The sequence below is a fragment of the Solanum dulcamara genome, chromosome 4 (genome assembly GCF_947179165.1).
Source record: "Solanum dulcamara chromosome 4, daSolDulc1.2, whole genome shotgun sequence".
NCBI classification, from domain to species: Eukaryota; Viridiplantae; Streptophyta; class Magnoliopsida; order Solanales; family Solanaceae; genus Solanum; species Solanum dulcamara.
In genome coordinates this window covers 4,034,043-4,048,618 of record NC_077240.1, presented here as the reverse complement: position 1 = coordinate 4,048,618, position 14,576 = coordinate 4,034,043, and the positions used below count along the sequence as shown (strand labels likewise).

Here is a 14,576-nt window from a genome sequence, read left to right as displayed (position 1 = left end):
TATGGATTCACTTTCACACCTAAAAAATATGCAATTCATTCAACCCACATACCCGACCCTAATAACCCAAAGAATATGTGGTTCTTTACGTACTAATGAAATTACGCAAACCACTCATACCAGACTAATTGACAAGAAAAGGACCGGCCCTTGCCTCCCCACCAACATCACACTTCATTAATACTATAAGTTTTTCACAAGTTAAAACATATTTATTCTTTCTCATTGCTTCGTATGTAGGGTTCACATACATATATGAGTATTTGTTCTGGATTTAAGTTTTATATATATTGATTTTTATACTTGTATTTAAGCCTATTCTGCCATGCTAGTTTTTCTCAAATTACAAATCACACTTTTTATGGATCGTTGCATATAGTCATCTTTTAATGTGACGAAATAGTATATAGAAGTTAAAAAATGCGAAAAAGTATTGATTTGTTACCTTTACTATCAAGTGATGCCAAACGTGCATACTAATAGCAACAAACTACTAAAGAAATTGAAGAGAATAGAGTTGACTTGATAAAAGAAGCATGTGCTACAATATGACTTATCAAGAAACATACTATTAAATTAAAACATTGGCATTACGACACGAAACAATACTCATTTTTCTCATTCTCAACTCCTATATAAAGGGGATTGTTCTTAAGGAAATCCCATAACTCTAAACACAATTCCAGTTTTTCAACAACATATTCACATTTCAAATATTCAAAAGGAAAATGGCTCGTTCATTTGCCCACATTAATAATGTTGTGGGACTAATTGTGGTTTTCTTGGTAGTCGTTGTGGCAATAGCAGAAGCTACTTCACCTGGCATAGACAACCATCCAAGCCATTCTCATTGCTCTGATGATGAGATTAAACAATGCAAAAATCTTCCACATGTTTGTCCCAAATTCTGTCCTAATGGCTGCATAACCGAGTGTCGTTCTTGTAAGCCTATTTGCATTGATGGACCATCACCTCCACCTCCCTATCACCTTCATCCATCAAAATCCCCAAAGAAGGTTAAGTGCAAGAGCAAGGACAAGAAACATCGCAAATGCTACAATCAAGAACATACATGCCCTAGCTCTTGCCCTGGTACTTGTCAAGTTGATTGTGTCTCTTGCAAACCTGTTTGCAGTAAGTTCCTCTTCCACCATATACTTTTTAATGAATTTAACTTATAATATATACGAAAGATTCTTAATTTGATGTGTTGCTACAACATGGAAATATAGTTACGATTATCTTTTTAGTACCCTGATAGTATTAAAAATTGCTCGATATAGACATTTCAATATGCCAGTAAAAATTGTCGATTTCTATCCTTAAAAGTATTGTAGAGATTTAAAAGTTCTTTTCGTTGCTAAAACTCCTTGTGAACAAATAACTAAATATGAGAGAACTTGATTTTTCTAGTCGCTAATGACTATTAAGGACCATATTTGAACTTTTAGGGACCATTTTTCATGTCGTCAAAAGTCATTTTTCTTATAGTATATCCAATTAACAAGTGTTATAATTTATTGGAATACAGGTTGTGACAAGCCAGGAGCAGTTTGTCAAGATCCACGTTTCATTGGTGCGGATGGCATTACCTTCTACTTCCACGGCAAGAAGGACAAAGATTTTTGCTTGGTCTCAGACTCTAACCTTCACATCAATGGTCACTTCATAGGAAAACGAAACGAGAACATGAAGAGAGACTTCACTTGGGTTCAAGCTATCGGTATCCTATATGGTAATCACAAGATCTCCATTGGAGCACAAAAGACAGCTACATGGGATGATGCCATTGATCGTCTTTCCCTAAATTTTGATGGAGAATCTATCCTTCTCCCCGACAATGAAGGCGCAAGGTATTTAATTATATTATGTCTCAATAAGTCAAATTTGAATTTTTTTTAATGAGCTAAAAATGTAAAAAAGAATTGACTTATTTGGACAAATATAAACTTTAATTAGTATAATAGAGTTACTTTTATTATATTATGTCTCAACAGGTGGCAGTCTGAAACTGGACCAACGACCTCCATTACTCGAACAAGTGACACCAACGAAATTATAATCGAAGTTGAAAACATTTTCAAGATTACAGCAAAGGTGGTGCCTATTACAGAGGAAGAATCGCAAATTCATAACTATGGCATAACACAAGACGATTGTTTTGCTCATCTTGAACTTGGATTCAAATTTTTCGCGCTAAGTGATGAAGTGAGTGGTGTTCTGGGCCAAACTTATAGAAGGAGTTATGTGAGTAGAGTGAAAATGGGTGTTTTGATGCCTGTAATGGGAGGTGACAAAGAGTTTTCAGCTTCAGGACTCTTTAATGTTGATTGCTCTGTAACTAAGTTTCAAGCAGTAAATGAGATCAATGAGGGTTTGTTGAATAATTTGGAGCTGCCCAACTTGAAATGTAGCAGTGGAATTTCTGGACGGGGAGTCGTTTGCAAGCGCTAAAATTTCTTTATTAAACATTAATTGTGTTCATGAGTGATCAATAAAGAGTTCATATAGAAATTAAAATAAATAAGGTTAATTAGAAACCAAAGGAAATGTATCAAATATTATGCTTAATGAAAAATTATACATATATTAAACTTCAAATAACCATCAATCTCCATCTCTTTTTGTCTCAAATGCTTCGAAAATTAGTTTCATTTTTTCTCAGTAACTAGTACTAGTAGTATTAGACCTGTTAATCTATCTTGTGCATTGCTCTCTCCTTCACATAAGTTCACGCGTTTGATGAAATAAACTAGAAAGCGACATTCTACATGTTATTCTTGGCCTCAGCTAAGGCCGCAAAGTTTGAAAACTTTGTTTTGTTGAGAGCTCCATCTGGAGAATGATGTGATTAATGCAACTTGTAAATATTTAATAATTGTAAGGACCCAATTGTCAGGGTATTATCTTCTGAGGCATCAAAAATATTGAATATTATCCATAACTTAAAAAAAAATGAAAGCATCTTCTTGAAGAGTACCCAATGTTTACCTACCAAAATTTCTTTGCGAACTGCTACTGAGCATAGTGTGAAGCCATAACATTGAGCTTTCTAATTTCCATTGCTCAAGTTCAGGCCTTTTTTAGAAAGAAAGATGAGGGTTGTGTGTAAGTTGCTAGTATTAGCTGAGTTGCTGGCTGTAAGTGCAATATCACTCGTTTTTTCATCACCTAATGATGCATACCCAACTGGATATGGTGATGAACCGGGTGCTTGTGTTGGATCTAGTGATGATTTGAGACCTTTGAGGAGAGAGGTGTATGAAGATGGACAAATATTTGATATCACACACCAGTTCAACCCTAATACTCGTATGTGGGATTCTGATGAAGGAATTGGACAGTTTCTCACTCTTTTGTCGAGCATGAAGAATGGCTCTGATTACAACTTTTCGGAACTGAGATTAGGCGTTCATGCTGGCACTCATGTTGATGCACCAGGACATGTTTATGAGGAGTACTATGATGCAGGGTTTGATGTTGATTCCCTTGACCTTAGAGTTCTCAATGGTATTAACCACAGGAAATTCTACCTTTGATAACTCTTGTGCTTTAGAAAAATGATTACTCATGTGCTTATTTTTAACTACTCATGAGTCATGGCTCTGATCAACTCTACACCACAGTTTGAAACCTTGAATTTTACTTGCTCTTTCAAATTGATGATCTGGAGATTAGTTCTTAAAACTGGAAACAGTTGAGACCTAGTCTAAGAACTAGAGTTTTTTGAATCAATCCTTTTGAGATCTTTTTTAGTCCTAACTATTTCTGCTGTTCAAGTTTATGTGATACTATTTAATTTCTTTATTTCACCGTTCTGAAAAAATTGCTCATTTCTATATTTGGAAACATCTAACTATAAACTTCTCATTTTTTCCTTAATGTGAAGCTTTTATAGCTACACAGATGCTATGGCCTGTTTAATACCAACAGTTTCAAAAGTCTCGTAGCCACACAAATGTTATGGGATGTTTAAAACACAAGTTTCAAAAGTCTCCCTTATTTTCTTAAACTCCGTGTTTGAGTCAAAACTATGTCACATAGATTGATACAGAGGAAGTATGCTTTATCCTCTGTTGATAAAGATTTTATGACTGATTCTAGGGTCTTAAGATATTGTACTCCTCCCAGATGCCCAGGAGCAGCTGCATAGTCCAATTTTGTATTTGGCAAACATTTTGTTCTTATCAAATTGAAAAAAAGAAAAAAGAGAAGAAGCTAGTAAACAACCTCACAGGAATTCCTGAAACGTCAATTCAGTTAGAGTTGACAATCCTGTCTTTCTTTGGTGAATCGTTGACCCTTAAAAGAAAAATTCCGTTTCTTCAGTGACAGTTGAAGCCGCATACCTTATTTACGGTAAAGCATTTGTCATTGCCGAGAAAAGGGAAAAAAGAGAAGGAAAGGAAGAGTGTGGGTTACATGCTGGGAGTTTATTCTTACCTAGTGTTTCTTGCTTCACAATGCATATATACTCAAATTTAATGCATTTTCTCTGATTGCGTTTACGTTGATCCATTCACATATGATACATTCACATGATATCATTCTTTTTATTGTTTTTCATGGAATAAAGAAATTTCCTTTCTTTGCTGTCTTCTTCATTGGAAGGATACCTCCTTCAAAGATCCTTTACATTTTTGTTTTTTGTTTGACTGGTTGTGGTCCTTTTAAGGGCTTATCATTGATCTTGATTCTCTTTTCTTTTCAGAGTAAGGTTTCCTGTATATTTTTTTTAAAAAATTGAATTCTTCACTTTAACATACCACCAATTTTTCTCCCTTTGTTCGATTTTTGGCAGTGTGTATTTGTGTTTTATCTTTTTACAGGCAGTATTACACATTTTCATGCATTAAGGATGATGTCCTTCACTTGCTTTAACAGGTCCTGCATTGCTAGTTGATGTTCCGAGAGACAAGAACTTAACTGGTAATCTCCCCCTCCCATCTCATGCTGAATTTCTCTAGTATGATAAACTCTCCTATTTTTGAATCAATTATTCCAGCTTATTTTCTTATAGTTCTCAATTTGCCAGCATATCAGTTGACTTGAAATTATTGAGCTTAAAAGTTTCTCTGTCTTTACCTTGCATACAATATGATATTGCAACAACTAGATGAAGAAATACTCTCTGAGATTTGAGTGGCAGACCAGAGTTGTTTACATAAGTTTATTGGCTATATACCATCATACTTTTGTTTTCTTTTATTCAGCGGATGTTATGCATTCCTTGCATATTCCCAAGGGAGTCAAACGAGTACTTTTCAGGACACTAAACACTGACAGGTAATTTATAGCAGCATCTTAGAACTGTGCTTAGGTTGCATGCTTGTTGTTGATCAGAGTTCCATTCTTCAAGGTTTCTCTAAGTTGTATATAGCTTCTCCTTTCTTTTTCGACATGTTTGTTGTTGTATATTATAGTGAAGTTGTTGGAAGTTTTGTTACATGTCACTGTTATGCTATGTGTTCCTGTTTGTCTCTTTTCATCGTTAATAGTTTGAGTATATCCAGAATTTACAGATTCTTCCACTCAAGGAATCTGGTTTGTGGTATTATATAAAATTTCATTTGAATGGAGCGTATTCCAATAGCCCCATAAGCAAAGTCGCTGGACAGGTAACCAGCAAACTTACATTAGGGGATCCAACTTTAATTATCAGTATACACCTGGACCCTTAAATTTTTTGAAATGCACCCTACATCATCATGCTTGAACTTGACATACCCATTTAAAGGGTTGCTAAAGACTAACCTCTTTGATAAATGATGCATCTACACATTCTTTTAATCAATGCCCCTTCAAGCATTTTCCTTCAGGCCAGGTTGTTTTTAATTACAAAGATAAACAACAGGCATCTAATAATTTTTTTTATCCTTACACATCTGATTTTGGTATACTCTGAAGGAAATTTAGGATTTGTGAATCTTTGCATCTTTATGTTTGTTTCTGTTCTTTCTTTGTGGTGCTGTATGAAAGAGGGTTGTCAAATGTTAAGTGAAGTTCGCGCTTTTACTTCTTGCTCAAGTCTAAATTTTCGGGCAATATAAGAGTTGAACTTGTGTGGGATGTGATCAATTTCTGCTTCTTGGTAGTGAAAGCTTTTTTGGACTGTGGACTAAATCGTGAAAGTTGGAAATGGAAGTTGAAAACCAACTAGAACATAGCAAAAAAAAAAAATTGCCTTCTGACTCTGGCGAATGTGCTTCTACAAAGATCTTGGATTACACTTTCAAAATCTCAAAAAAAATAGATTGATGAATTGCGAAAAACATAATAAAACTTACAGCACACTCCCTATCTGTTCATTGTGGATATCATTGTATCTTCTTCAGTTTAGGCATGGAATGGTCAAGTTTTTACTGGAATGGCTATACATTTTAAATAGTATCTTAATCGCGTACCTCCCAAGCATCCGTGGGGATCCCAATGCTTGTTTCACATGCTTTACTCATGTATTGCGAACCCTAGCTTGATGTAGCGGATTGTACAAAATATCTGTCTCTAACCTTTTTTCTTGTTCTTTTAGTGGTAATGCTGTCGCTGAATAAATTTGTCGAAAACCTAATTGAAGTATAACTGTATAAGCAATTAAGGTTTGGCATTTAGTGCAAAGGGTGAGCTTACCTGAACTGGGTAGGATTCCTCTTCTACTCCATCTCCTTCTTAGGGTGCAGGTGTATGCTGTTTGAGAGCTTCATTTTGATGCACTCATTATTTATGTAGTTGTTGCTCATCTTTCAACGAATTAATATGCATAATCACTTAGTATAGAAAGAAGGTTAGATGCTATCAGGGTTCCTGAATCAACACTTTGCATAGAATTTTAAATGATTTGACTTAAATGTACAGTTACAGTCGTGCAGTGTGTCTTGATCAAGCTTAATTGACTTTCAGGCGTCTTATGTGGAAAAAGGCATTCGACAAAAGCTATGTTGGATTCATGAAGGATGGAGCACAGTGGCTAGTGGATAACACTGACATCAAACTTGTTGGTAAGATGGGCTGTAACACTATGATATCTTAACAATCTATGATGTTATGGTTTACTGCATACTTGAATGTTGGTTACAACAGTGCTCAACAATAAATAGTATACTTCGTGTACTGTTACACCTCTATAGTCAGATGGTTTCTCTCTTCTTTTCCCATCTTCCTGTGACACCCTGCTTGATTGACACAGTTACTATCTAGAGTAATATGTGAAAGTTGTTTCAATAGATTGCACTTTCTTGCATGCTCCTTACTGGAGTGAACTTATCCTTGGTGTAAATATATTTTGTCAATTAAAAGATAATTCTGCATGAATCCTGTCAGTACTTTATGCTTCATGTCATGAGTAAGTGGAACATCATGCAGATGAAGTGCTTGAACTGGTATTTAATTAATACACATGCATATATACATTATATATATATTTGTATTATCTTCAGTCTGACTGATGTCTGAATTTTTAATTGGTGAATTAGGAATTTAAACTTGATTTTACTTTCTTGCTTTATCCCACTCTTAGTCTGCATGTGTCATGGTTCATGTACCGTTATTATCCTCATCCAGTTGTTCCATTACTGCCTCCTGTTGACAAATTTCTTTGACAATAATCTGTCATAGTTATAAATTTGGTTATTTTCCTTTCCCATTTCTCCCAACTTTTGCCCTCAACTTATGAACTCCCATAGTTTGACTTTGTCCTAAGAGGCTTCTGTGTCTTACTGCTGCAGCTCAACTAGAGTAAATGGGTGATAACTTATTCCTAATTTTCCTCTTAATCAATTATCGACTGGTAGAAGAATTCATAGCTGATATTTATTTTTATTTTTCCAGGAATTGATTACTTATCGGTTGCTGCATTCGATGATTTGCTTCCTTCCCATCACGTTTTCCTGAAAAGCAGGGTAAGTCGTCATATTCTGACTAAGTTGAACGTTTGTTGCCCCCTATGATTTGATTCACATCGGGGATGAAATTGGGGGTGTCGATTGAGGGGTGTGTGTGTTTGGTTGCAAATGTATATAATGAAGATTTTACTCTTTACCCAGAATTCTTTTTTTTTTAATCGCCTAATTTTTTTACTTTGGCTTGAGTTAATATTTCATAATTCCATGAGAAAGGTGTTACATGTTCAAGTTGCTCTTAGCGGTAATTGGTACCGGTGATCCAACTCTTTTTTTAAGGTGAAAAAATAATTTTAAAAAAAAACAGAAAGTGATTGCATATCATGGAGATAGAAAGCCTTGCTTTCCTAAATGAGTGATTACATTTTCAAAATTTAGATCAGCTTCCCAACTTCTTGTTTACCAGGAAACTTGTTGGCCTTAACCTTGGTTCAACTGGATTGGGTGAAGGCGTGATAACAAAATGATTCACTGTAATATTTCCTAATTGCTACCAGTAGCATCTAACCCTAATCACCGGCATCTCAAAATTGATGTGAGTTGTAGCAATTATGGTGCTTTCTAAATCTTATATGCTAGATTGTGAACTAGATGTCATCTGCAAAGCAGGTAAGGTTATTTTGGGTGTATTGATCTTCACTTGTACATTTTTAGAAGAGATTTGGATAGTCACTTAATAATTGCGATTGTCAATCGTAGTTTCTTTACGAGAAAATACATCATTTCACTTCTGAACTTGGTATGAAAACTCACTTTAACTACTAAACTTAAGTTGTATTTATATACCCTTTAAAGAACTTTCATTTCAATTATTTCAAAAAAAAAAATTAAACAATTGAAGAGCACAAAATGGTGGACCCATTGATATATATGTATTATTATATAATTAAAAAATAAAATAAAAATAATATACAATTAAAAAAAAAATTACTTCCTTATTGTTTACAACTCACCCCTCTATCCCTGCACACCTATCACCTTTTTCTTCTTCACAACCCACCTCACTCCACAATCCCGCCCCCACCACCTTCCTCTTTCTTCTCCTCCACACGTCCCTCTTCTCTCTATATTTCATCATTCTTTTCTTTTCAATTTCACCATTTTTTGATTTCCTGATTTGATTTTTGTTTCTTTCAAAAATAAAGTTATGGAAGAAATGGATTTGTAAATAATGATAATAATAATTGCTAACAATAACAATCAAAACAACCAATTTGGACGAATTTGAGTAGGAGTTGGAAGAAATTTGATGGGGAGATGACGGTGATGATTTTTTTTTGTTGTAGGGCAGTTCTTTCAAATTAATAATGGCCAACAATAACACCAAAACAACCAATTTGAACGAATTTGAGTGTAAATGGGATTAATTTGTAAAAGAATTAGATGAAATTTCGAGGTAGATGATGGTGGTAGTGGAGGGTGTGGATTAAAGATGTGGTGTCTAGTGGCAACTGTGGTGGTTGTTGTGGAAGGATGAGGAGAAAGAAGAAAAAAGAGAAAAGAGAGAAGAAGAGAGAGAAAGAGAAAAACTAATTAAAAAAAATGAAGGGTTGGTAATTTTTTACGTGGTAGTGACGTGGCAATGACATGGGGCGAGTGTAATACATACTGACGTTGTGAGAGTGGTATTATTTTTTTATAAATATAATTTAAATTTAGTTGCTAAAGTGAGTTTTCGTGTCAAGTTCACGGATTGAAATGATATAATTCCTCTCTTTACCTTGGAACTTTACAACATTTGCATCTTAACCTTCTACAAGTTATAGAGGGTTGTCAACTTTTGAGTCAATTTTTAATGGTAAAGTTCATGGGCCACCCCCACTTCCTTAGCTGAAGTTTTCTTTATGAAGAAAAAATATATATGTGGAGAACTAGAGGAGGTGGTGGCAAAGATTAATTTGTATGCCATATTGTCATTCCTGTTCATCCTTCTCATGTAATGAAACTCATAAAGATGAAATCTAAGCGGTAACCGAGTGGACGTTAGTTGAACATAAACTTACAAAATATGTCAACCTTTTGATGGTTAATCAATGAATCTTTGTTTTCAAGATTGTGAAAGCAAGTTGGATGATTTTTTTTTTTTCGAGAATAGAAAAGAAAAGAAAATTATAGTCAAGCGTTATCTTCTTTGTTTTGAAGAGACAATAGAACGTTTATAATTAGTCACTTCATTGACATTTACTTGTTCTAATGCCAGTTAATAATCCTCCCAATCTTATAGTATTTGAAATGTTCCAGGAGATTATTCTTGTGGAAGGGCTGAAGCTGGATGATATAGAAGCTGGCTTATACACTGTACACTGTTTGCCCCTAAGGTTGCTTGGTGCAGAGGGATCACCTATTAGATGTATACTGATTAAGTAATACTCTCCTCTTATCCGCCTCAACCATAAGGTACTTTTAAACATGTTGCCTTGTATGTTTTTATATTTTTTGATAAATAACATGTTACCTTGTATACTGTCTTGTTCAATGTGAAAAACTTTCTATCTAATCCTGGTTTTTGCATCTCCTTTCTATTAATCCCTTGTGTATACCATTACTTGAATCCATTTGATCCGACAGCCCTATAATTCATAGCATGAAATTTTATAGCCTTTTCTTTTCTTCTTGGTTATGTATACTCTTCACATTGTTTGCTTGGATAAAATGCTGCAGGAAGCACTGGAGATAGCTTTGAATAAGAAAAAGTGCTGCAAAGGGGACATATTTTCAGAGTAGTTTAGGCTGTAATTGTTATTAGCTGTTACACTGAAAACGCGTAGCATGAGCAAATAATCTGCAGCTTTCATGGTATGTCTTATGGTTTTATGGATTGACAGAGTGATCAACATATTTAGATCCAAGTTGTTTTTGTCTTAAGATGACAATGATTACGTTCTTTATATTAATTTCGACAGGAGAGGAAAATTTCATAGGTGTTCATCCAAGTATTGCTTCACTCATCCATTCAAAGTTGCTCTACATTTTTTGCACATTGCTTGAGTGGCTTTATTATGGATTCACTTTCACACCTAAAAAATATGCAATTCATTCAACCCACATACCCGACCCTAATAACCCAAAGAATATGTGGTTCTTTACGTACTAATGAAATTACGCAAACCACTCATACCAGACTAATTGACAAGAAAAGGACCGGCCCTTGCCTCCCCACCAACATCACACTTCATTAATACTATAAGTTTTTCACAAGTTAAAACATATTTATTCTTTCTCATTGCTTCGTATGTAGGGTTCACATACATATATGAGTATTTGTTCTGGATTTAAGTTTTATATATATTGATTTTTATACTTGTATTTAAGCCTATTCTGCCATGCTAGTTTTTCTCAAATTACAAATCACACTTTTTATGGATCGTTGCATATAGTCATCTTTTAATGTGACGAAATAGTATATAGAAGTTAAAAAATGCGAAAAAGTATTGATTTGTTACCTTTACTATCAAGTGATGCCAAACGTGCATACTAATAGCAACAAACTACTAAAGAAATTGAAGAGAATAGAGTTGACTTGATAAAAGAAGCATGTGCTACAATATGACTTATCAAGAAACATACTATTAAATTAAAACATTGGCATTACGACACGAAACAATACTCATTTTTCTCATTCTCAACTCCTATATAAAGGGGATTGTTCTTAAGGAAATCCCATAACTCTAAACACAATTCCAGTTTTTCAACAACATATTCACATTTCAAATATTCAAAAGGAAAATGGCTCGTTCATTTGCCCACATTAATAATGTTGTGGGACTAATTGTGGTTTTCTTGGTAGTCGTTGTGGCAATAGCAGAAGCTACTTCACCTGGCATAGACAACCATCCAAGCCATTCTCATTGCTCTGATGATGAGATTAAACAATGCAAAAATCTTCCACATGTTTGTCCCAAATTCTGTCCTAATGGCTGCATAACCGAGTGTCGTTCTTGTAAGCCTATTTGCATTGATGGACCATCACCTCCACCTCCCTATCACCTTCATCCATCAAAATCCCCAAAGAAGGTTAAGTGCAAGAGCAAGGACAAGAAACATCGCAAATGCTACAATCAAGAACATACATGCCCTAGCTCTTGCCCTGGTACTTGTCAAGTTGATTGTGTCTCTTGCAAACCTGTTTGCAGTAAGTTCCTCTTCCACCATATACTTTTTAATGAATTTAACTTATAATATATACGAAAGATTCTTAATTTGATGTGTTGCTACAACATGGAAATATAGTTACGATTATCTTTTTAGTACCCTGATAGTATTAAAAATTGCTCGATATAGACATTTCAATATGCCAGTAAAAATTGTCGATTTCTATCCTTAAAAGTATTGTAGAGATTTAAAAGTTCTTTTCGTTGCTAAAACTCCTTGTGAACAAATAACTAAATATGAGAGAACTTGATTTTTCTAGTCGCTAATGACTATTAAGGACCATATTTGAACTTTTAGGGACCATTTTTCATGTCGTCAAAAGTCATTTTTCTTATAGTATATCCAATTAACAAGTGTTATAATTTATTGGAATACAGGTTGTGACAAGCCAGGAGCAGTTTGTCAAGATCCACGTTTCATTGGTGCGGATGGCATTACCTTCTACTTCCACGGCAAGAAGGACAAAGATTTTTGCTTGGTCTCAGACTCTAACCTTCACATCAATGGTCACTTCATAGGAAAACGAAACGAGAACATGAAGAGAGACTTCACTTGGGTTCAAGCTATCGGTATCCTATATGGTAATCACAAGATCTCCATTGGAGCACAAAAGACAGCTACATGGGATGATGCCATTGATCGTCTTTCCCTAAATTTTGATGGAGAATCTATCCTTCTCCCCGACAATGAAGGCGCAAGGTATTTAATTATATTATGTCTCAATAAGTCAAATTTGAATTTTTTTTAATGAGCTAAAAATGTAAAAAAGAATTGACTTATTTGGACAAATATAAACTTTAATTAGTATAATAGAGTTACTTTTATTATATTATGTCTCAACAGGTGTCAGTCTGAAACTGGACCAACGACCTCCATTACTCGAACAAGTGACACCAACGAAATTATAATCGAAGTTGAAAACATTTTCAAGATTACAGCAAAGGTGGTGCCTATTACAGAGGAAGAATCGCAAATTCATAACTATGGCATAACACAAGACGATTGTTTTGCTCATCTTGAACTTGGATTCAAATTTTTCGCGCTAAGTGATGAAGTGAGTGGTGTTCTGGGCCAAACTTATAGAAGGAGTTATGTGAGTAGAGTGAAAATGGGTGTTTTGATGCCTGTAATGGGAGGTGACAAAGAGTTTTCAGCTTCAGGACTCTTTAATGTTGATTGCTCTGTAACTAAGTTTCAAGCAGTAAATGAGATCAATGAGGGTTTGTTGAATAATTTGGAGCTGCCCAACTTGAAATGTAGCAGTGGAATTTCTGGACGGGGAGTCGTTTGCAAGCGCTAAAATTTCTTTATTAAACATTAATTGTGTTCGTGAGTTCATATAGAAATTAAAATAAGTAAGGTTAATTAGAAACCAAAGGAAATGTATCAAATACTATGCTTAATGAAAAATTATACATATATTAAACTTCAAATAAGATTATTGTTTTTGCTCTTTTATATTTCAAAAAGTTAAAAGTAATTGAATGAAAAATTGTTGTAGGGTGAGAGAGGCTCGAACTCTCGACCTCAGGATAACTCAGAAGTTATGAGATCTACGCGCTAGCCAACTGCCCCACGACCCCATATATCCACAGCTAATCACTTACATTATTTATTATATTGTAAATTATCCAAAAAATCAATTGATTAAGGTTTCCAAATCGTGATTCCAATTTTTTCAAATGTAAAACTTGACTTATAATTTTATATTTTGTAAAATAAAATGACTCATCATTTTAAATTTAGTCATAAAAGACTCACGGCGAAGAAATTGTTCGTGCTATGTAAAATGATTATTTTAAAAAATAAAAAATTACTACTATTATTGACTAGTGGATCTTTATAAAATTATGTGTATTTGTAATTTTGTAATTCACAAACATTTATTTATAAAAGATACTTAGAGATATATGATTTATTAACACGGCACCTTAGAATATTCCGATAACTTGTTTAACCTATGAACTATTAGCTTGCTCATTTGGTATGATTATACTAAATATACAAGAATTAGAAATTTTTTGATATTTTTCACAAGTTATATTTTTTTCATATTTATAAAAAATATACAACTTAAGAAATTCAAATTATATATTTAAATAAAATTTTAACTTCAAATCACAACTTCATGTCTTATATCCAAATGGGCATATGTATTAATGAGCCTGAAAAAACAACATGCATTTCGAGTACAATAGTAAAGCTCCATACGAATTGCATACAAAGAGAAGTATTGATATTTTTCAAACCTTTCTTCCATCTTTCGTTGTCCCACATAATATTTCTTGGTCTACAACTGTGTGATTCAGGATTTTCATTATGGAAGTTCGGAAAAAAAATATAGTGTTTAGGATTTGATCTTGGGACCTCAAGGCTAGTTTTGAACCCATTAACCATTAACTCAACCCCTAATCTTATATTTAAAAGGTTCAAAATTAATATATAGACATAATTCTTTTAAAAAATATACCCCATATGTATAATGTAATTTTTTGTCGAGGGGTTCGAGTGAATCCCCTCGATTACCTC

At 34.1% G+C, this 14,576-nt stretch overlaps 3 protein-coding genes across 4 annotated transcripts; all 3 read left to right on the top strand.

Moving 5' to 3' along the window:
• The first annotated feature begins 32 nt into the window (after positions 1-32).
• On the top strand, positions 33-2,475 carry LOC129885587 (uncharacterized). Its single transcript, XM_055959915.1, has 3 exons — positions 33-1,134; positions 1,532-1,853; positions 1,998-2,475. The coding sequence occupies exons 1-3, from the start codon at positions 729-731 to the stop codon at positions 2,452-2,454; spliced, it is 1,185 nt and encodes a 394-aa protein (XP_055815890.1). The 5' UTR covers positions 33-728; the 3' UTR covers positions 2,455-2,475.
• Positions 2,476-2,901: 426 nt separating this feature from the next.
• Positions 2,902-10,828, top strand: LOC129885584 (cyclase-like protein 2). 2 transcript variants are annotated; one of them, XM_055959913.1, is made up of 7 exons: positions 2,910-3,510; positions 4,885-4,929; positions 5,214-5,286; positions 6,898-6,995; positions 7,825-7,895; positions 10,137-10,292; positions 10,557-10,828. In XM_055959913.1, exons 1-6 carry the CDS (start codon positions 3,096-3,098, stop codon positions 10,260-10,262), a joined length of 828 nt encoding a protein of 275 aa, XP_055815888.1. In that variant the 5' UTR covers positions 2,910-3,095; the 3' UTR covers positions 10,263-10,292; positions 10,557-10,828. The 2 variants fall into 2 exon arrangements, with proteins under 2 accessions (XP_055815887.1, XP_055815888.1); XM_055959912.1 differs by lacking the exons at positions 10,137-10,292; positions 10,557-10,828 and adding an exon at positions 9,341-9,496 and having other exon boundaries at positions 2,902-3,510.
• Positions 10,829-10,925: 97 nt separating this feature from the next.
• On the top strand, positions 10,926-13,368 carry LOC129885585 (uncharacterized). Its single transcript, XM_055959914.1, has 3 exons — positions 10,926-12,027; positions 12,425-12,746; positions 12,891-13,368. Exons 1-3 carry the CDS (start codon positions 11,622-11,624, stop codon positions 13,345-13,347), a joined length of 1,185 nt encoding a protein of 394 aa, XP_055815889.1. The 5' UTR covers positions 10,926-11,621; the 3' UTR covers positions 13,348-13,368.
• Positions 13,369-14,576: the final 1,208 nt, after the last annotated feature.